At 42.6% G+C, this 22,253-nt stretch overlaps 1 protein-coding gene across 3 annotated transcripts; it reads left to right on the top strand.

Moving 5' to 3' along the window:
- The first annotated feature begins 4,245 nt into the window (after nt 1-4,245).
- On the top strand, nt 4,246-18,691 carry LOC129833646 (meteorin-like protein). Of its 3 annotated transcripts, none has more exons than XM_055898355.1 (5): nt 4,246-4,414; nt 4,552-4,595; nt 11,893-12,296; nt 14,434-14,493; nt 17,357-18,691. In XM_055898355.1, exons 1-5 carry the CDS (start codon nt 4,346-4,348, stop codon nt 17,692-17,694), a joined length of 915 nt encoding a protein of 304 aa, XP_055754330.1. In that variant the 5' UTR covers nt 4,246-4,345; the 3' UTR covers nt 17,695-18,691. The 3 variants fall into 3 exon arrangements, with proteins under 3 accessions (XP_055754330.1, XP_055754329.1, XP_055754331.1); XM_055898354.1 differs by lacking the exons at nt 11,893-12,296; nt 14,434-14,493; nt 17,357-18,691 and adding exons at nt 4,972-5,037; nt 5,199-5,265; nt 5,823-9,004; XM_055898356.1 differs by lacking the exons at nt 4,246-4,414; nt 4,552-4,595 and adding an exon at nt 6,685-11,495.
- The last annotated feature ends 3,562 nt before the right edge of the window (nt 18,692-22,253 follow it).

The raw sequence follows: 22,253 nt of genomic DNA on the forward strand, positions 1-22,253 counted from the left end.
TATCTTGGCCCTATAGTCAAAGGTTCCATTATTCATACACAGCGTTTGTAACTTGCTGAAAAGGAGACAGCCATTTTCTCTCGTCTATACCCGCTTCAAGCAGCGGATCGAATGTTCGCAGGGGCTTTGCGGTGTATGAAATGGTCGCTCGGCATAACGCGCTGAGAGTTGGAGGTGTAGCCTAATAAACTACAGATTTGAGTAGTGCAATGGGCGTTTCATGTCAGTTTCAATACAGAATCCCATTCTGAATTTTCTTACTGACCGAAGAAGCACGCCATTTTAGTTTATTACACAGTGTAACATAGGCAAATGCAACGTAAACTTAGGCACATTTCGAGAAATTGTATTTGATCTAAACGAAAGCCAGACTCACTAGTAAGGGGAACGAACAACCTTAGTGTTGGACAAATGCACTTGGATAGTAACCAACAGAAATGATTCATCGACATTCATCAACAAGTCTATTTTCAATCAAGGTGTTAGGTGTGGATAGCAAATTGCCAAAGGTGCACATAATACATATCGGAAAAGAGGTTTAAATATATCTGGAGTTGGACATACTCTTATAAAAATTGGCCCATAAATTGTTCTTCTGCTGTCTAAAGGATAACCTAAAGTAGTTCCAGGCAGAATCCTTTTTGGTTCCAGGTAGACCTCTTTCACCTAACAAATTAACCCTCAATGAATACTTTAAGAACCCTTTTGGTGAAAATGTTCTGTAACTGGGAGAGGCGAATAACCCTTTATGATTCAAGGTAGGCCATTTTTGCCACATACACACAGTCATATAAGGTGAGGCCACTTGGCGGTCAATTTGAAGAAGATATAATTAGGCTACAAGACGGGCCACAGAACTGGAACAAGCAAACACACACAGGACTATCTTTACAAGTGAAGGACATTATAGAAATAGCCAACCTCAAGATCGCATAAGAGATTGCATGAACCTGAGATATGACTGACACGCATGACTCTGAGATGACTCAGCTTTCTGTAGTCAAACAGAAACCTCGTTGTACACGTTGGAGCATATAAATAGAACAAGTGCGATGTTTCACATTCCCCCTTTATCACCACACCACAACCTTCCAGTGCAGCCAGCCATTGCTGTATCATCTTACATTTGCAGACGTAGCCTACTGCAAGGCGTATTTGCCACGTAGCCTAGGGCAAACAACAACTAATAACACCAATCAATTCGAATGACTGTTTTGTGTATTTTTTATGAGATTTTTTACAACAGTTCTGATGGGGACCAGTAGCATACGCCTATATGCCACTCTAATTATAAAGGATTCACAAATAAGTCAATTAAATGTAATTTGTGAAGATTACATTTATTTAGTGTTAAATCATGGCCAAACACTAATACAATCCGCCAAGACGTATTTGCGGCATCGTTGTTGAATAAACACGAGAGAGAGAGAGGGGCAGAGTAAGTTCAGTTTGCTTCGAGGCTGTGGTTCTTCTTCTCGAGCTGAAAACATACATGTATTTTATGTGTGTCTGTGGTTTTCCTCTTACTCGGGCTACGCGTTTTGCACAACAGATAATGTCCTCCATGAAAGTAGGACAGCGATCAGCGTTTGCGAGTAGTGAGCTGAGTAACCGCTGTTGCCCAGAAACGAGCGAGCCAATAATATTTTACCAACTCGCACTGTGTATCCATGTATGGCTGTCGCCATTGCTGCACTGCAGTAAAGCTGAGACCAATCATCGAGACCACCAAATATGGAGTCCTGCAGTTAGGCGTTACCTCTTCTAGGTTTAGCGCGTTCCCTTAATATGTTGTCGTTTTAATACCCACATTGCTGAAATGTCGGTATCATTTTTTGAGCGTATCAAAATGGTGGCATATGATTTCCAATGCAACCCATGCATCTTTTGTCCGCCATCCTTTGTCTCCTCGTCTGTAATAAGGCTACAGTGGCCATATCTACGTGTTATGTTGAACATGTGTTGTTGGGTAACAGAGTAGGGCGAAATAATCTGACATCTGAAGGTCAAATAGGGAACAAATCCGATGTACATTCTGCTCTCCCCTTCGCATAGGCTCTAGAGCCATTCCACCAAACGCACGAGCGTTTTCTTTCCAAATCCGAAGCATATTGTCGGTTTGATGAACCGCTAAGGCGTTATAAACACTATATTATCACACATTGTGCACACTCGCCATGCTTTGTATGCTATTCAGCAATACACTGCAATTGTGTAATAGCAGGATTTCCCTGTTTCTATTGATATTGTGGAAACGCCTGAGTAATTTAGTCATATATCAATTCACATTGTTGACAGAAACGTTCCATAATTTCGTTATCATACAAAATTGTAAAATACCTACAATGTAATGTTTAGTATGATATGTAAGTCTCTCTCGCGTTCTCTCTCTCCTTCTCCCTCACCCTCTTTCTCTCTATCTAAATCAAATTCATACATATCTCTTTGTCTCATTATATTTTCATAACTCGTATGATTCCCTTTGGTAACTCTGCACTTTTTCTATAGATTCTTCTCTTACTTGCACAACGTGTTTAGTTGTGTACAAAAAAATTGCAGGCTATAGTCGACTACTTGAATTTTCCCAATTTCATTTTCTGAACAAGTTTAACCTTTGATGTGGACTTGAATAACACTGTACTCTAATGACTTAGGCCTACTCTTAAATACATTCAGAAGATAACAAACGCGGGTTTTCGCAGTTTGATCTTTACGTAATTCATAGCTCTGCCTTCATTACCCTTTCTTTATTTTTCACCAAAGAAAGGCTGTAGTTTGCATGGATCAAGGGACAGAACTCAAGGGGTTTATATTTGTATTCATTTGTTTAATAAGTTACCTAACGAGGACTGATAGCCACATTTTGTCAAATACTATAGGTTTCAAATGAATGTAGGTTTCTGTAGGATATGTTTCAGATCTCAGTTATCTCTTTATTATAGGAGGCGTAAATCATATTATTCTTTTCTCTTGTATAAAAATTCCTCATAAAAACAAAATCATTCTGAAAAACACAAAGCCTAAAAACTTGTGTAAGTAAGCTTAATTATTAAAAAATATATACGTTCATGAGGCAATTAAAGCAACCAAAGCGTCTTGATAATAATAATAATAACAAACAATAACATTCGTTATAGTAAATACAAAACCTGGTATACATTTTTAACAAACCAACATAATTTATTTTAAGTAATTTGGTTATTTAGCAATGTATTAATATTGTTATGATTATTATTAGTAAGTATAAACATGATTATTGTTATTACCTTGTGCTAGACTATGTTATATAGTTATATGTCATTATCACGTCATTCTTTTTTCCAAAGACCTGTCTACTCTTGTTATGGCTATGTTATCATATGTTCACATTTCTATGGCTAAGTTGTGTTTGAAATATTTGATCGTTTTCAGTTGTGTTTACCTATTCATCTTCAGACAGTAAAACTTAACATTCAACTCTTCTTAATTTGACTTTTAATTGTTTTCATAAATTCATAACTCTTCAACCGAATTAGTTTTTTTAAAACTATCGGACGACCAAAGAGACCAGTGATTCAGCACCCCACAATAAAGTAAATTACCTATAAAAAACAAACAATATCTTCATGAAAATGATACAACTGAAAGGTCAATTTTAATTGACCTTTGTAGAGTTTAGCCTCACGTAGTTGGACATTAATGAACAATAGCGCAAGATTATAAAATAACATACTTTCCCATCTCTAGGCTACACATAGCTATCCTATGCGTTTGTATTTAGGTTGGTGCATGGGATTCCTGGCAACTAGCTTATCAGTTAGATTCGGTGGAAATACAATCGAGCCTCAAGGTCATGTTCTTATTGATTCTCACTTTGATATTTTCATATCAAATAAATGAATGCTCTTTTTTATATTTCTAAATGCCGATGACTGGCTATTTAAATATCTGTTCAAGGAAATAGTCACAATGCAAGGTAAGAGGTTGGGTAGACTATACAATGAATATAAATGAACAAATTATTTTGAAATGGATAATACTTTTGTGTGCCATAGTCAGACGGTTATTTATTCGCTTATGCCAAAGACATTCCTGCGCACAAACCTGACAACCACCAAATCAGCGTCATTTCCTTAGACTCAAGAGGAATTAACTCCTCCCCTTCACTTAGCAACCCAGAGCACGTAGCAACAGCTGAGCCAATGCGCTCTACAAGATACGGTCCCACCGACTGTGGTGCTTGGCAACCCATATCAAACGTGATGACGTCTTCCTCACTGAGCGTATTATGGGATGTGTGGAATTAAACAGCGAGGGCAGTAGAAAGAACAAAAATATATAGCTTATAAACGAGGTTGAAGTAAACATGGAGCTATCGGCTGTTGGAGAGCGTGTCTTCGCTGCGGAGTCCATCAACAAACAACGCATAAGAAGAGTATGCAGTTTATTTTCGTTACACCTCCGCGTTTCTAACAATAATGTATGCTAATCGTGTGTTTGTGCACCATCGTAATGGCATTCTATCGACAATAAGTAGGCCTAATTCTCTCCATATGTGTTGTTATATTGCAGGGTCGAATGGAATACCTTGTGAAATGGAAGGGCTGGTCTAAAAGGTGAGTAGGCTACACTCTGGTTTGGAAGCTGACAGCAGAGCTTCCAGCCTGTCGTTTTATCTCTCGAATGCTTGTTTTTATGTGCACCAACGTGTGCTCATGACATGTTTAGGCCATGTAACCGAGGCTTGTTGATTGCGTAAAGGGCATGGTTTTGGTAACATTCGCGTACTTTGCTTAGGCTATTTTAACACACAAGCACACGACAAGAGTGTTGCTAACATTAGCAGATTGCTACCTCCACATACGTCGCTGTCCGCTAGGCAATGCCAGAATGAAAGCAACGAGATTCTCAGCCGACATTGTTTCATTTGGTGAACGCTTTCGCCACAAATGTGACACTCTTCTTACGCTACCGTATCGTTCTTTTGGATAGATATAGCACCTGGGAACCGGAGGAAAACATTCTAGATGCGCGCCTCTTCGCTGCGTTCGAAGAGAGGTAAGGTTTTGACAGCACAGCAGGCCTCTTCTGGCAGAGTGCGAATATGTCATCTTGGGCTATCCCCAACAGACGACATGCATTTAACATAACTCAAATAAGACTCAATTATTTCGAGCGAGTTACGTTTCATACGAAAATGGTATGTATTTATTTCACAGGGAGCGTGAAAGGGACTTATTTGGGCCTAAGAAGAGGGGACCGAAGCCCGAGACATTTCTGCTGAAGGTGGGGGAATTAAACAGTGACGGTCATGAGTTAGTTAGTCCATATTTCAGTCATATTGCTTTTCTTACTCATCACCTATGTTTTCCGACAATTGAATCATGAGTCTTGTGGTCTGATAGAATGTCAGACTACAAAATGTCTGATATTCAGCTAATAAATAGATGAAAGTGCAACATTGTCTGTTATCTTGCTCTTTATTTTATTTTTTTACCCCTGCTTTAATTTCCGTTTTGATGCTATTGTTCAAGCTTCAAGTTGAAAAAAGTAACACAGGTTTCCAAGTTACAGTGGGAAATAAATGTATGCAAAAGAGTGAATGTTCAAACATTGTTTGAACATTCAATGTTCAACCATTGTCATTACCAACAAAATTTGCATCATTGTAATAACAATTTTGGTGTATGGAAATGGCATGTGGATGAACAATGTCAAATAGGCTATAGGCCTAGTTCATCGTTGGAAGATATCTGCAATAATACAGTTTATAACAGGATTTAGCCTTCCAAGTACATGTTTATGAAACCCCATACTTATCTAACTTGACCACCTTTATACAGGCAAAGGAGAAAGCCACAGCAAAGACTTATGAATGCAGAAGAGAAATGCCAAGGGGGATTCGTGTTTCATACCCTGTTCCGACGCCTATGATTACACCGAGAGCTCGAGAGGGACTACGGGCTGTCGTGCCCACAATCTTTCCCCCTAGCACCGTCAACCGAGGAGAGAGTGTGAGGGTCAGACTGCCAGAGAGAAGGTCGCGACCGGCGCCTCTGCCCTCATTCATGGCTGAGGAATTTGTCAACATCCCTAAAAAAAGGGGACCTAAACCCAAGTTCCGTTTAGGATTCAACATGGAGCCAGACAGCTGTCCAACAGAGGAGCCCGAGAAGAGGAGTCGGTTAGAGGAGCAGCACGTCCCATACGGTCTGTCTAAAATGTCCAGACATTGTCATCATGAAGGCGAAACATCTGAGAGAAGTGTCATCCAGTTGACACGCAGGTTTCAAGAGGGAACCAGCATTGTGCCAAAATCAAACAACGCTCACAGACGGGTGGGGACTGTGTCCCATCCTGGCACCCATAGCCATGATGGTAGACTCGTCCATAAGGCTAGACTCGATCACCAGAGCCGCAGAACTTTAGAATGCCCTGGGGGCATGTCTGTCCCCCACACCAAACTGAAGCATTTCTACAGAGCCAGTGACTCTTCTTCATCCATGCAACAGTCTAGCCCCATTGTTGGTGCCAAATTGCCTGCATCGAGGAGTTCTGGAGAGCAGTCAGCAGGGTCTTGGAGGCCACGTCTGGATAATGTTGAGAAGGTGGTGGTAACAGATGTGACAACAAACTTTTTGACAGTCACCATCAAAGAGAGCAGCACAGACAGAGGTTTTTTCAAAGATAAAAGATGAAATGAAGTCAATATCTGCTTCACATAACATGACTAACAATGCTATGTGTAAGAAGTTGGTAATAGCTTAATCATGATCATTTGAGATACATTTTTTATAGGCCTAACTATATCCAGAGTTGTATGTTTAATATGTATTATGTCAAAGTATTTAATGTAATAATGACCAAATTAAACATGTCTATATAGTTTATTTGAATATAATTTTTTGGATAACTGTTTTGTATTTTCATTTAAACTTTTAAATACATTAAGAGTCTTACATTCCCTCACCTTCTAATGGGGCTATCCATTCAGCCTGGTTTAAATGTGGTAGGCTATAGAGGTATGTAATATTTGTTATTTAATATAGCAATAAGGACTTTCCCTAACGTTTCATACCATTTTCTGGACACATTTAAAAAATATATTATTTTTTCTTCACATTTTGTATTAACATAATTGCAAGGATAGACATGCATGTAGACCTACTCTAGTGTAAAGTAGCCCTAATGTTTAAAAAATATTTTGAAATTACCTTCCATTATCCATAGTATATTCTATGCAATAAATCGAGAATATTCGCGTGAAAATGTATGTCAGATAAGGTTCAATGGACGACCTATAGCTAACGATTACCCTAATACACAACTCTGTGCTCCGGTGCAGCAGCCAGTGTAGTTGGAGCTCAGCGGTTGAATTGTTCCCTGGACTCCCTGATGTGTGTCAAATCAGTTCAGCACAGCTGGGACTGGGACTAGCGATATTTTAGTTATGACTTCCACTGAACTGCTTTAGAAAAATGCACGAGCAAAACAAATCAGTTTCCGATGCTGAGTTACTTTGTTTTTGGGATTTGAGGTAATCATTTGTAAAAGGTATTTTGTTGGTTTATTCAAGTAGCCATTTGGGAATTGTTTTGCGCAATATTCAAAATAACCCGTCAATGGATTTTCTTGAAACAACTAATTGTTTGCTTGAAGAAACATTCGAAAAAGATAATTAAATGGGACAATGATTAACTGAGGTTTTGGGTTTCTTCAGGCAAACAACTAGTGGTGTCAAGAATATTCGGGGTTTAAGGACAGGATTAGTCAGAGTTGAACTTTTTGACAGTATCTAAATGGTAGGTTTACTTCAGTTAGGGTAGATAACAATTCATTACCGTTTAGCTCTGAAGCATTGGTCATGGTGCGAGCTCATGAGTTTTGATGATCTATTGCTCTTTAGACCAATTTTGTCCTTTCTAATTATTTGTTCACAATCTATAGGGATATTCGCATGGGGTCTTGATTAGCAGACAAGGACGTGCATGTATGTATTCAATATTTGATCACTTTACTTATTATTCTTAGGTCTATTGACAGACTACCGAAAGAAATGGCACACATGTGGCCACAGACGGCTTCTTCTTTTGGATCTTGAATTGGACCACAACCTTTGAATTAAATTAGTCGAACGCTCATTAAAAATATATATATATCATGTCCAACTGCATCTTAGAAGTATTCCTACTTTTGATAATGCCAATATCTAATGGCTTCTGCATTGTAGATTTGCTTCGTTATCTATAGCCTAATATAATACAGGTTTTACATTCATGTCAGCCTAACAGTTGACGTTTCTATCTTTTGGAAAATACGAAATATGACTCATCATCACACACCCTGATGACCCACGCCTCCTTTAATAAACTGAGCTTTATGACTTGCCTAGTTAAATAAAGGTTCAATATTAATACAGTAGGCCACACACCATTTATGTAATGCAATCAATTTCTCTCGCACGCCCGGGACTATAGGCCAACCCATGTGTATGTGCAACGTTATGTCTCCTAATTGTTTTAGGCCTATGTCTTTTGCGACAAGCAATGTATAGACGGTGCCAGACGCACGGCAGTGGGGTAGGCTATATTACAATGCAGGGACTAGAGGCCGCAGGAGTCTCATTACAGGTGGTTGCCGTCGGGGACCGTTTTAGCCAGCCATGGGTTGGTCCTGGGCAGGAGGGCCATGATCGTTCAAAAGGTGCAGATGAAACGCGGATGCTGCTGGATGTGTGTGACGATGGGACGTCTGTGTGGCATATTTGACTATTTTCATAAGATGTGGTCGTGCATTGATATGGGATGGGGTGCTTGCCCTTGCAGGTACGGCAGTAACCCGCAAGACTGGGTGGAGTTTCACAGACTATGTTGCCAATAAACCTATGAGCTTTTTATTTTATTATTCACGATTTTAATATATATTATTCAATAGGAGTTATAATATCGCTACTAGGTTACATTTACATTTTGCATGATTTTGTAACTTTTTTAAGGGGTTCACATTAAAGAAAAATATTACTTTGGTCAATTACCATAATGCGTCTTATGGAGAGATGATGTAACAAAATGTAAATGACATGCCTGCAGGGAGACAGAAATATTAGAGCGCTGGAGCTGAGCTAGAGGCTGACTGTGACCTTAAATAATCTCTGGCATTTCTAAAGCTCTGGCCCATCATTTTAATGGGGGACCCCAAACGAGCCCATTTTATTGCTTGAGGCCCCCATTATTAGCCAGATAATGATACTTTTGCGAGGAAAAAAAACAAGTTATGCAGGCAAAAATGGATCAGCCCTTGACTAGTCTGCCCCTATGGGACACTGAACCACTAGCCTTCTGTAGAATTCAGTCAGTCTGGGAGCTGAATGCCACTCGGACTAGAGGGTTATTCTCTCTCTTTTTTTTTTAGAATAACAAAGTGTCCATTCATGTTGCTCTCCCCAGGGAACTGGGCTCTGGCCTCCGAACACGTGACACAAACAGACCAACCTGAGAGCGCGTGTGAAAATGAACCTGGCTGTGACAACAGCGCGAGCCTCTCAACTGCCATTGACAGTTACAAGGCCTTCCCTTACAGCTGAATTCTGATATAGGATTGAAAATAATAGTTATTCCTGGGTATAGTTCGGAATACTTTTTATAGACTAAATTAAAATAGTGTAGGTTAAGAAATACATACATTATTAGTGTTTAAAATGAATAAAAGGTGCCCTATTTTAACTCTTAGCAGTTTTTAAAATCTAGCCTATAGACTATGTTATTACTACACAGTAGGCCTATGTCTGTTAAATTTCCACCTGGTTGAGGAAAGGACATATCCTTTCGTAAGCCCATACCCTAGCAGTGGACTTTCCCCGCAGCTGAGAACATCTGCCTAAATTCTCCATATGAGTGCAATTTACCAAACCACATTCCCATCAAAATGCATAAGCCTTTGATCTCGCACCACCGGAGGGGGGCAACCAAGTCCTGTGAACAACCAACAGTATTATACACATGTGGTTGCTGGATAACCCCGCAAGATGTCGCCATGGACTTGACTTGCACCTTTTGTTGCTTGGGCGCAGAAGGATTGCTATTTTGTTCACAGGTTTTAACCCTCATTAACGTTAAACCGAGACGCGCATGCCCTGCATTTTCCAGATGTGCATTACATGTACACGGCCACTAGATAGAGCCCAAGTATCAAAAATACGTTGTGCCTTTTTCAGTTCTTGGCCTGGGCCTGTTCCTAGTTGGATGCAACCGGGAATGGATTTCGTCATCATTACCGTTATTCGCCCTCCCCACCTCCTTCACCCCCAATCACCACCCAAACTATACTATCTGTGGCCGTTAGGCCTACCATTCGTTTTATAGAACCAAGCCTATCATTACAAAATGCGATTTCAATTATCTATATATATATATACAAAAAACATCGTATTATTTTGTTAATTTATTTTATGAGTTATTTACTTATAGGCCAATGTTTAGGGGTTGAATGTGCAAATATAAAGTGTTCGGAAAATACGTATCAATACTAGCCTGCATAAATAAAAGGCTTCTAAATAAGAAGTAATTGGCATTTGTCGGCATTTATTTCCCAAAGTTTCATGAAGGCTCCAATTATCCAGGTGTGGAAAGCTGTGAGTCGCGCAGTGCACTTGAAGGTGACAGATGGCTGGAGCCAGTACTGCGGATCGTCTTTTCACTGAACTGACCTAAAACAAAAGCTAAAAGAGATTGAACGCGTATTAAGTACTCAGTCGTGTGGGAACGCAGGCCTAACTAATGCGATAAAAAAAATGTAATTACGTTTTGGTCAAGCTTTTTGGATTATTGGACCCACATGCTATTCCGATTGATTGCCTATATCTACAATTTACCACAAATACCATACATGTTGTTTTATCCATTTTACACAACTTCTATCATTAAATTATGTAACGACAAATGCAAATTACCGCTTTTGAAACGGTTTCGATTTACAAATCTTTGGGCTTGGTAATTACGCGATTGATTGAATTTATTTGACAAGTTGTACAATACATACATAAGGGCGCTCCAGCTAGTGACGCCTCCACATACAATTTAAGAAAATCATCAAGGATAACACAGTTAAGCTTAACAGCTTATTTCCATTGTGGTCCAACGGTAATGATGACGAAATCCATTCCCGGTTGTATCAACCATCATCATCCTCACACATACACACAGAGACACATAGCGAGGACATCCATTTTCTACCAACGCTGTCAGGGGGCTAGGGTGGACATTACTACTCATACAATGCAGCCGCAGCGTCAGTCACAGGCGTCCACAGATGTTGCTAAGAGAGCATCTCAGTGAGCTAGCAGAAGGATTGGAGCGGAACATTGGTGATGTCTTCTCACCAAGTTGATTTTGGATTCTATTTTTATTCCTATATTTGGTGGTTGCAATGTCGCCAACTCTAAGTCTGATTTTCATGTATGTACTGTTCCTGTGCTGTTTGTCTCCCTGCGCGGCAGACCTATGCAACTGGACTGGAAGGTGAGGGATTATGTTGTTTTTTTTAAAGCCAGAATTCCAAACTGGTATTTGACTTTGGGATTGCGTTTAGCCGTTCTAAAAACGTTCTTGTCTAAATATTTATGATTATTATCTGTTTATACCAATATCCTAATCGTTTTCAGGTAATTGTGTATTCATATTGTTGCATATTATTGCAACAACAAGCAATAATATGCAATAGCACTACTTGCAGTTATCTTATCCAAATGGGTTTTGCCAAAACAATAAATGTTTTAACACTTGGATTGAGGGGGGTAATATACATATTCTCTGTGATTATAGGCTAATCTCTCTTCTCGTCGTATATTATTTTCTGACCTGCATTGTTTTCTGAGTGAGTGTGCCCATTTGAACCCTTCACCTTCTTGGATTGCAGTGGTTTGGCGCGTGAGGCTGAGGCTAACTCGCGGACTGTGCAGCAGGTGCGGCTGCGTTGCACGGAGGGTTCGGTGGAGTGGGTCTACCCGGGCCAGGCGCTTCGGGTCGTCCTGGAACCCAACCTGTCCTCTGCGCGCCACACAACGGTCTGTATCAAACCGTTCCGCAGCTTCAACGGCGCCAGCGTCTACATCGAGCGGGCTGGGGAACTGGACCTGTTGATGACGGATGGAGGGCGGCCGGAGCAGGTGTTCTGTTTCCCGGCGGACGGACCTCAGAAGCCAGCCATCTTCCTCCTGGCAAACCCGCAGAGGCATATCATCCAACGCGCAGTAGGCTTCAGATATGAGTTGCTGGGCAATCGGACCACTGCGCCTAACCTCGGCCAAAGTGTGTTGCAGGGTGAGTATTTGACAGTGGTGGAAAAATTACCCAATTGTCAGATTTGAGTAAAAGTAAAGATTCCTTAATATAAAATTACTATAGTAAAAGAGGAAGTCACCTAGTAAAATACTACTTGAGTAAAAGTCTAAAAGTATTTGGATTTAAATTTACTTAAATATCAAAAGTAAATGTAATTGCAAAACTATACTTAAGCGTAAAAAGTAAAGTAAAAGTATAAATAATAAAACATTGCTTATGTTTTAAGCAAACCAGACGGCACAAGCTTATTTATCGATAGAGCACACTAACACGCAGACATCATTTACAAACGAAGCATTTGTGTTTAGTGAGTCTGCCAGATCAGAGGCAGTAGGGATGAACAGGGATGTTCTCTTGATAAGTGCGTGTATTGGACCATTTTACTGTCCTGCTAACCATTCAAAATGTAACGTATACTTTTGGGTGTCAGGGAAAATGTAAGGAGTAAAAAGTACATTATTTTGTTTAGGAATGTATTGAAGTAAAAGTAAAAGTAGTCAAAAATTTAAAGTACAGTACAGATACCACAAAAAACGACCTAAGTAGTAGGCTACGTTAAATTATTCAAATTTAAGAACTTTGCACCACTGACATTTGGAGATAATACGAATTCTCTATTTCTATACTATGGTGATAAGATGTTCATTTGACACTTTTGTTGGAGTTGCAATCCCAATTGTAAATAGACCTAATAATTTATTGATATAAAAAAAAATGATGTATGTTTTGTCAGTTGTATTGGTGTCAAAAAAGAACATTGCAGTGAAGAATGAAAGTGTCAACAAGTATCCTTAATGCAAATCATCATGCCTTCAGTTGTTTTTAAGTGTTTTTTACTTTAGACCCATCTTCTTGATTCATTTAATCATTTCCAAGCAAGTGCATCAATAATAAAACACTGATACATTCTAACTTAATCATAGAAGACAATAAACTCCTAGCATCACAGCACATGGCACAAGAGGTGGGCTAATTCACTGTGTGGGTGGAGGGGTGTGCTGGGGAGACTGAGGCCCAAAGAAATCAGTCAATTATCCAATTAAAGACCAAATCCAATCTTGCCTGGTCTAGGAAGCAGCTGCTGACCGGTCTGTTGTTTTGTCTGGTGGTCTCATTTCCACCGGAGGGACAAAGCCAGGGAGCAGGGACCAGGGTGGCGGAGGGCCATTGGCCCCCGGGTATCTCAATGGAGACAGCAGATACTTGTTGGATTCTACAGATGCCTCATATCTGTGTGTGTGTGTGTGGGCCTGTCTCAATGGGGTGATGTCATTCTCCTGTCCTGATGATGTGATGTCTGTCTGTCTGAGTCCTTCTCTCCCAATATTGACGGAGTGGAGGAGTTCAGTGGAGAATACCAGTGATTGGGGTCACCAGTCTGGGGTCATTCAATTAGACCGCTAAACAATAGAAGTCAAACATGGAGGTCGAGACTCATCAATGCTTTTGATTTGTGTGGGTAGTGCTAGTATGGTGGAGGAGATGTGAATGGAGTAGAGACACATGCCAGACATTCCTCCATCTGACCCCTTGGCTTGTTGTCTGGATGAACTGATGAGGGATGGATGGATGGACAGATGGAGCTGCTGGTATGTGTGTGTCAATAGAGTGGCAAGCTGTCTGTAATCCTCATCCATCAATCAGTTGTCTCAAGCCCAGCCATCACAGTAGGGTGTTGGGTGTGGTCTGAAGTGTTGAAAGTGGACCCTCACAGTAGGGTGTTGGGTGTGGTCTGAAGTGTTGAAAGTGGACCCTCACAGTAGGGTGTTAGTTGTGGTCTGAAGTGTTGAAAGTGGACCCTCACAGTAGGGTGTTGGGTGGGGTTTGAAGTGTTGAAAGTGGACCCTCACAGTAGGTTGATAGTGTCCAGTAAGATGATCACTATAAGAAGTGTAGATGATGATGGTTAATATGAGAGAAAGAGAGAAATGGGTGGTGATGCAGAGTATGGAGTCGGCCGAGAGAGAGATAGATTGTGGAGCGAGAGAGAGAGAATGATTAGAGAGAGAGTTGTGAATTGAAAGGATGTGCATTGGTGCTTCACAGGGTGATGTGTGTCCCTTTCCTCTGCATAGACACACACTCTTTCTCTAAACTTCTCTCTCTCCTCCCACAGCTAGCTGCCGTCCCTGCAATGACACAGAGCTCCTCCTGGCCATCTGCAGCAGTGACTTTGGTATGTATCAATAGAACATAAATAATTCATTATTGTTCTTATTTACAAATCTAGATACTATATCAAACATTTATAAAAACGGTGAACAGCTATAGCTTTTGACTCGTTGTGTTTTATCTCCTTAGTTCTCTATAGATCCATGTAGCCAATCTGTCCCCTCATCAGCTGGGTATCACCACTAATTTATGCTACAAAGGCCTGGGGTGGAGTGAGTGAGTGGGTGTTGGAAAGGAGATTTTGTGTCTGTGTGGATGTGGATGTGTTGGGGGGGTAGTGGGCCTGATCTGTTCCGAGTGAACAGCTTCTGTAGCTGGGCAGAGGGGCCTGACAGATGTGAGGGCTGAGGCTGCACAATGGGAGACCCATTGGCTTAAGGCTGCAACAGAGCAGAAGCAATAGTACCATTGAGTCCACTTCATTTATAGGCTGACTCCCGTGCCCTGATCTCACAAATCGCCATCATCGACTTTTTGATGAGAGAAAATAGCTGGGTAATGAAAGTGTAAATAGCCACAGAGAGTGAAAGGAGGGAATGGAGGGATTTCTGTGGAGTGAGTGGGGGATGTGGAGACAGAGGTGTGAGTGGGGGATGTGGAGGCTGAGAGGAGGGAGAGTGAGTGGGCGATGTGGAGGCTGAGAAGAGGGAGAGTGAGTGGGGGATGTGGAGGCTGAGAAGAGGGAGAGTGAGTGGGCGATGTGGAGGCTGAGAGGAGGGAGAGTGAGTGGGCGATGTGGAGGCTGAGAAGAGGGAGAGTGAGTGGGCGATGTGGAGGCTGAGAAGAGGGAGAGTGAGTGGGCGATGTGGAGGCTGAGAAGAGGGAGAGTGAGTGGGCGATGTGGAGGCTGAGAAGAGGGAGAGTGAGTGGGCGATGTGGAGGCTGAGAAGAGGGAGAGTGAGTGGGTGATGTGGAGGCTGAGAAGAGGGAGAGTGAGTGGGCGATGTGGAGGCTGAGAAGAGGGAGAGTGAGTGGGCGATGTGGAGGCTGAGAAGAGGGAGGGAGAGTGAGTGGGGGATGTGGAGGCCGAGAAGAGGGAGAGTGAGTGGGCGATGTGGAGGCTGAGAGGAGGGAGAGAGTGTGGGGGATGTGGAGACAGAGAGGAGTGAGAGAGTGTGGGGGATGTGGAGACTGAGGAGTGAGAGTGAGTGGGGGATGTGGAGACTGAGAGGAGGGAGAGAGTGGGGTATGTGGAGACTGAGGGGTGAGAGTGAGTGGGGGATGTGGAGACTGAGGAGTGAGAGGGGGATGTGGAGACTGAGGAGGGAGAGTGAGTGGGGGATGTGGAGACTGAGGAGTGAGAGTGTGTGGGGGATGTGGAGACAGAGAGGAGTGAGAGAGTGTGGGGGATGTGGAGACTGAGGAGGGAGAGTGAGTGGGGGATGTGGAGACTGAGGGAGAGTGAGTGGGGGATGTGGAGACTGAGGAGGGAGAGTGAGTGGGGTATGTGGAGACTGAGGAGTGAGAGTGTGTGGGGGATGTGGAGACAGAGAGGAGTGAGAGAGTGTGGGGGATGTGGAGACTGAGGAGGGAGAGTGAGTGGGGATGTGGAGACTGAGGAGGGAGAGTGAGTGGGGGATGTGGAGACTGAGGGAGAGTGAGTGGGGGATGTGGAGACTGAGGAGTGAGAGTGAGTGGGGGATGTGGAGACTGAGGAGTGAGAGTGTGTGGGGGATGTGGAGACAGAGAGGAGTGAGAGAGTGTGGGGGATGTGGAGACTGAGGAGTGAGAGTGAGTGGGGGATGTGGAGACTGAGGAAGGAGTGTGAGTGGGGAATGTGGAGAATGAGGAGTGAGAGTGAGTGGGGGATGTGGAGACTGAGGAGTGAGAGTGTGTGGGGGATGTGGAGACTGAGGAGTGAGAGTGAGTGGGGGATGTGGAGACTGAGAGGAGGGAGAGAGTGGGGGATGTGGAGACAGAGAAGAGGGAGAGTGAGAGGGGGATGTGGAGACAGAGAGGAGGGAGAGAGTGGGGTATGTGGAGACAGAAGAGGGAGAGTGAGAGGGGGATGTGGAGACAGAGAGGAGGGAGAGAGTGGGGTATGTGGAGACAGAGAAGAGGGAGAGTGAGTGGAGAATGTCGAGACAGAGAAGAGGGAGAGTGAGTGGGGGATGTGGAGACAGAGAGGAGTGAGAGTGAGTGGGGGATGTGGAGACAGAGAGGAGTGAGAGTGAATGGGGGATGTGGAGACAGAGAGGAGTGAGAGAGTGTGGGGGATGTGGAGACAGAGAGGAGTGAGAGTGAATGGGGGATGTGGAGACAGAGGAGTGAGAGTGAGTGGGGGATGTGGAGACAGAGAGGAGTGAGAGAGTGTGGGGGATGTGGAGACAGAGAGGAGTGAGAGTGAATGGGGGATGTGGAGAAAGAGAGGAGTGAGAGTGAGTGGGGGATGTGGAGACAGAGAGGAGTGAGAGTGAGTGGGGGATGTGGAGACAGAGAGGAGTGAGAGTGAGTGGGGGATGTGGAGACAGAGAGGAGTGAGAGTGAGTGGGGGATGTGGAGACAGAGAGGAGTGAGAGTGAATGGGGGATGTGGAGAAAGAGAGGAGTGAGAGTGAGTGGGGGATGTGGAGACTAAGAGTGGAGTTTTTGGAGGGAAGATTTTAATCCTTTTTACACTCATACTCACACAGCAAGATCCTGTTAACTTTTTAATTTCCCTCTTGGCCGCTTTAAAAAAACACGTTATTGAAATGCACACAACAATTTAGATCAGCTGAATCATACTGTATTGGTGGCTGTTTAATTGATACATTTCTCATCTTTCTGTTCATATTAATTGGCTTTCATTACAATAAAACATAACCATAAATGATTGGGATGACTGAAAACAGTCTCTAATGTTAGTCCCCTCCTCTGCCCCTCCAGTGGTTCGCGGCTCCATCAGGAGCGTATCCCACAATGCTGAGCGGCAGACATCGCTGGTGGAGGTCTCAGAGGGGAGGGTGTACCGGCAGCGTAGCGGGGTGTTTGAGCGCCACACTGGCACCATAGGGGTTCCCGGTTCCAGTTCCTCATGGCACGGTCACATCCACACACTGTTACAGTGTCACGTAAAGCCTGGGGGCGGAGAGTTCCTATTCACAGGGACAGAACACTTTGGGGAGGCTTGGCTGGGTTGTGCCCCCCGCTATAAAGACTTCATGTCCCTCTACCAATCAGCTTGGGCGGCTCGCCAGAACCCCTGTGAGTTCCCGCTGGACTGAGGGTGTGTCCCATTTCCTAGTGGTGATCCATGAGCCCTTTGACCTGTAGGTAGGGTTTATTTTCTTAAATGGAACACATTGAGTCTCTTCTTTCTACCCCAGTTGGCATGGTAGAGATGATGTCGCCATGGCAGCAAGCGAGCGAGATGAGTTCCTCACGACCACAGCGGTTTGAGAGATGTTGTCCCTTCTACTCCTCCTGATTCTATACCGCTCACAACACCAGCAGGGACAAATCTGTTGGAGCACTTGTAGAGCACAAGGAGTACAAGGCCCAGGGCAGGGGCCCACAGGGGACCCATCCAGGCAGCACTAGAGGGGCCCCTGCCGGCCCCAGCAGGGAAAGGCTTAGAGAGCCTGGCCCTTTGTCTCTCTTCTCAACGCCCACAGCTCCCAGAGACTAAAAATGGTTAGACTGCTGCTTCACGCTTTGTCTCTCCCCACACCAACTGCTGCTCACTTCAGGGTCTCGGCGTGAGGTGTCCTCTGAACTACTGTGGCAGGAAATCATATGAATTTAATGTCTGATTGTTGTTAGAGGTTTTATGTGGTCTTGTTTATTCCTTTGTACAATACGTTTTGAAATATGTTATTGTAATGTAAATTAAATGTTGTGTAAATTCACAAGGATTTGATTATTTACATATTGATTGTATCATTCTGGTTTTATTACAGGGTATGGGATGATGCTGCAGTGAAGGTGCAAACCCTCAGTTTGATTACCATTTATTGCCAAATATATAAGCAATGTTTTGTGGGGATTTCTTGTGTACTTTTTTGACTGACTTGAAATGCACTTTCAAGCAATTACTTAAACTTTTGAACAAGAGATTTATTTTGTTCTTCATAACATTCTTTATTGTGGTTCTTGAGCGTTATGAGAAAATATTTGTTGAAAATAGCTCCTCCTGTAGGAAATAATGATCATGAATATTTGCATTACAATTTTCTGCAACACATTTAAATGACAAAAACATCTATTGCACTATTGTATCTATTGTCTATTAAAACAATACTGTTAAACATGTGGTACAGATGCATTTTTCATTTCACTCATTGAGCTTTTGGCATTAAGCGTTAGACAACCGTAAGCATTAGAGGGAGAGTTTGAAAGATGAGGGGATGTCAACCCCAAACCCCCTCACCTCTGCCCCCCAACCACCAGGCCTCCCCTCAGTGTTAGCCTGGGCGTGGCAGCCCCTCCTGCTCTATTGTGGGTAGTCAGTGGACTGAGTGACGCAGACAGAGTGGGGTTTTACAGAGCTGCTGGGATAGTGAATGAAGAAGACCATTTTTCTTCAGCTTTAAGATTGATTATATGTCTCAGACCCTCTGTCCTTCATCAGCCACATTCAACAGACCTGTGCTTTAGATGGAAGCAGTGGGATTTAGACTCACGTCTCAGAAGAGGCTGGAGACAAAACTCAAGGCACTATAACATATTGTATCACATTAGTATTGCCAGTCTTGCTAGCTCAGCAAACTGTGGACCAGACAGACAGATAGAAAGCTGAGGTGATGAATGTGGGAGTCTTTATTAGACTGCAGAGGTACATAGTTTGGGCTCTTTCTCTTAGCAATCTCAGCAGTGTTGAAGGTGGAATTTTTTAGATAAGAGTTAATAAATACTTAATAGATAGTTAATGGCCAATGTTCAAGGAGCTTATTAATATGGCCTCAAATAACCCTAGTGATAGAAAACGATCCATTTAAAATCTGAATTTTAAAAGTATTACAACCTGCGTCTGAATGCAAATTCTTAATATAGATTTGTATTTAGTCTATCCAGTCCATCTAGCTGTGGTCTATAGAGTGTTTCACAACAGAGACATGAACAGTGAAGTCCAGAGACATGAGCCCCTCCTAAAGACCAGCATCTAAAAGCACAAGGCTTTTGTGTCTTTTGATATATCTGGTATGGAATAGGCTTAAATGGGATGTTATACCCCCATCCATATGCAACACAGTGCATAATCTCTGTTTTATAGGGGAATGGGAGTTTAGAGCCAACTGTCCAACAAGTTTCTACTTTGGCCCTTTTCCACTGCATCCTATACCGGCCTAATTATATGCAGTGCTAATGTTAATGGAATAACTCAGCGTAAAATGATATACAAATGGCTAAGATGGGGACAGAAAATGAGTAGGCTGAATCAGTCTATTCTTTTGGGGCTGTTGCTCCCCGATCACAGCCTGGGAAGCAGAGTGAGCAGAGGTGGGAGGGGGTCTTTTCGGGCCCCAAAAATCTAAGTTCCCTCCCCTTGCCCCTCCGCCAAAAAGATGGAACAATTCATTGACTTTTAAAGCGACTCCTTTTTAGGCCTATTCCACACGTCTACTTGGCTGAGCAGGATTCACAAATTGCTGTGTTGAACGTTTTATTGGGACTAAATAGCTGCCAATGAAAGTGTAAATGACTGTGGGCTGAATGGGGCCCCCACAATGGGCCCACGGTGACAAGGCCCTGACAGACATAATGATCATTGTCACAGACGCTGTTAGCCAGGAACCACTGGGCCTCATGAATCCAAGGGGGCAATTTCAAGCCATTAGACCGGTCACTTTATCCACCAAGATCAACTCTATCTCCTCTATCTTTTAACCCTTTCTCTTTCTTTCTTTCGTTCTTTCTTTCTTTCTTTCTTTTTTCTTTCTTTCTTTCTTTCATCCTATCTCTGTTCTCTTTCTCTTCTCTTTCTATCTCCTCTTAATATCTCTGTTCTCTTTCTATCTCCTCTTTCTATCTCTGTTTTCTTTCTATCTCTCTCCTCTTTCTATCTCTTTTCTCTTTCTATCGCTGTTCTCTTTCTCTTTCTCTTCTCTTTCTATCTCTGTTCTCATTCTCTTCTCTTTCTATCTCTTTTTTCTTTCTATCTCTCTCCTCTTTCTATCTCTCTTCTCTTTCTATCTCTGTTTTCTTTCTATCTCTCTCCTCTTTCTATCTCTTTTCTCTTTCTATCTCTGTTCTCTTTCTCTTCTCTTTCTATCTCTCTCCTCTTTCTATCTCTTTTCTCTTTCTATCACTGTTCTCTTTCTCTTCTCTTTCTATCTCTGTTCTCTTTCTATCGCCTCTTAATATCTCTGTTCTCTTTCTATCTCCTCTTTCTATCACTGTTCTCTTTCTCTCCTCTTTCTATCACTGTTCTCTTTCTCTTCTCTTTCTATCTCTGTTCTCTTTCTCTTCTCTTTCTATCTCTTAATATCGCTGTTCTCTTTCTATCTTCTCTTTCTATCTCCTCTTTCTTTCGCTGTTCTCTTTCTCTTCTCTTTCTGTCGCTGTTCTCTTTCTATCTTCTCTTTCTATCTCTCTCCTCTTTCTATCTCTGTTCTCTTTCTCTCCTCTTTCTATCGCTGTTCTCTTTCTATCTTCTCTTTCTATCTCTCTCCTCTCTCCGTCTGTTCTCTTTCGCTTCTCTTTCTATCGCTGTTCTCTTTCTATCTTCTCTTTCTATCTCTCTCCTCTTTCTATCTCTGTTCTCTTTCTCTTCTCTTTCTATCTCTGTTCTCTTTCTCTTCTCTTTCTATCTCCTCTTAATATCTCTCTCCTCTTTCTATTGCTGTTCTCTTTCTCTTCTCTTTCTATCTATGTTCTCTTTCTATCTTCTCTTACTATCTCTGTTCTCTTTCTATCTCTCTCTTTCTATCTCTGTTCTCTTTCTATCTCTCCTCTTTCTTTATATCTATCTTCTCTTTCCATCTCTCTTCTATTTCTTTCTGTCTCTCTTCTCTTATCCTTCCGGTTCGTCCAGTTATTGTCAAACTTAGTTTCTTCGTGAGGTTTTGATCATAATAACTCCTGATACTATAATCCACTAGGCTTCCTCTCTTCACTATTTTTTGCTTTCTCTCACTTTCCTCTTTCTTCTCCTCCCACTTGATGAGGTTAAGGTTAAACCTATAAGATTAACCTGCTAAAATCCACTATGTTTGCTGTTCGCCAACTCAGGCAGGACATTTGTCTTAGAAAAGCACCCTTGAAAAACCCTAAATGGCATAGCGTTTTAACCAACATTTTAAATACTATTAAATGCAAAACTGTGGTGTGAAAAAAATATGAACCCCTCTCAACTCTAACTCATATCTCCTAAAGTCTCCAAAAAAGTATATTTTCAAACCCAGATCTCCCTCACCAAGTCACCATTGTCCTCCTGAGGGGCGTACCATATCAAATTTCCGAGCTGAATATTGTCTACTCTCCGGGGCTTTGAGGTCACACAATTCCCATCTTTGGGAATTCTCCAGCCGGACTCTGAGGGAACGACGTCCCGGGGTTTTCCAGGAGCGCCTGGAAGCGGGAGGCCGTGAGCCCCTCGGATGGTGTGCCGGCAGGAGTCCCCTCCATCTGGGGGGTAATTGGTTTATCCCGCCGCCTGGCCAGCTTTCCCATGTGGGCCACTGCTGTGGGGAGGCCCGGGGTACAATGTGGAAACAGCATGAGACCCTCCAGGCCAGCCTTTGACTGGGTCTCCTTTACAGGCTATAGGACCAGGAGCATGGGAGCACAACGCTCATGCCAGAGATGGACCCTGTGGTTTTGAAAAGGTCCTTCATTATTTTGC

This window comes from Salvelinus fontinalis, chromosome 34, assembly GCF_029448725.1.
Source record: "Salvelinus fontinalis isolate EN_2023a chromosome 34, ASM2944872v1, whole genome shotgun sequence".
Classification (NCBI taxonomy): Eukaryota; Metazoa; Chordata; class Actinopteri; order Salmoniformes; family Salmonidae; genus Salvelinus; species Salvelinus fontinalis.

Excerpts from the sequence above, each read along its gene's own strand:
- LOC129833646 (XM_055898354.1), top strand. The coding sequence starts at position 4,346 with ATGGAGCTATCGGCTGTTGGAGAGCGTGTCTTCGCTGCGGAGTCCATC. Across the intron at positions 4,415-4,551 it reads ACAAACAACGCATAAGAAGA|GGTCGAATGGAATACCTTGT; the intron begins GTATGCAGTTTA and ends GTTATATTGCAG. Across the intron at positions 4,596-4,971 it reads TGGAAGGGCTGGTCTAAAAG|ATATAGCACCTGGGAACCGG; the intron begins GTGAGTAGGCTA and ends TCTTTTGGATAG.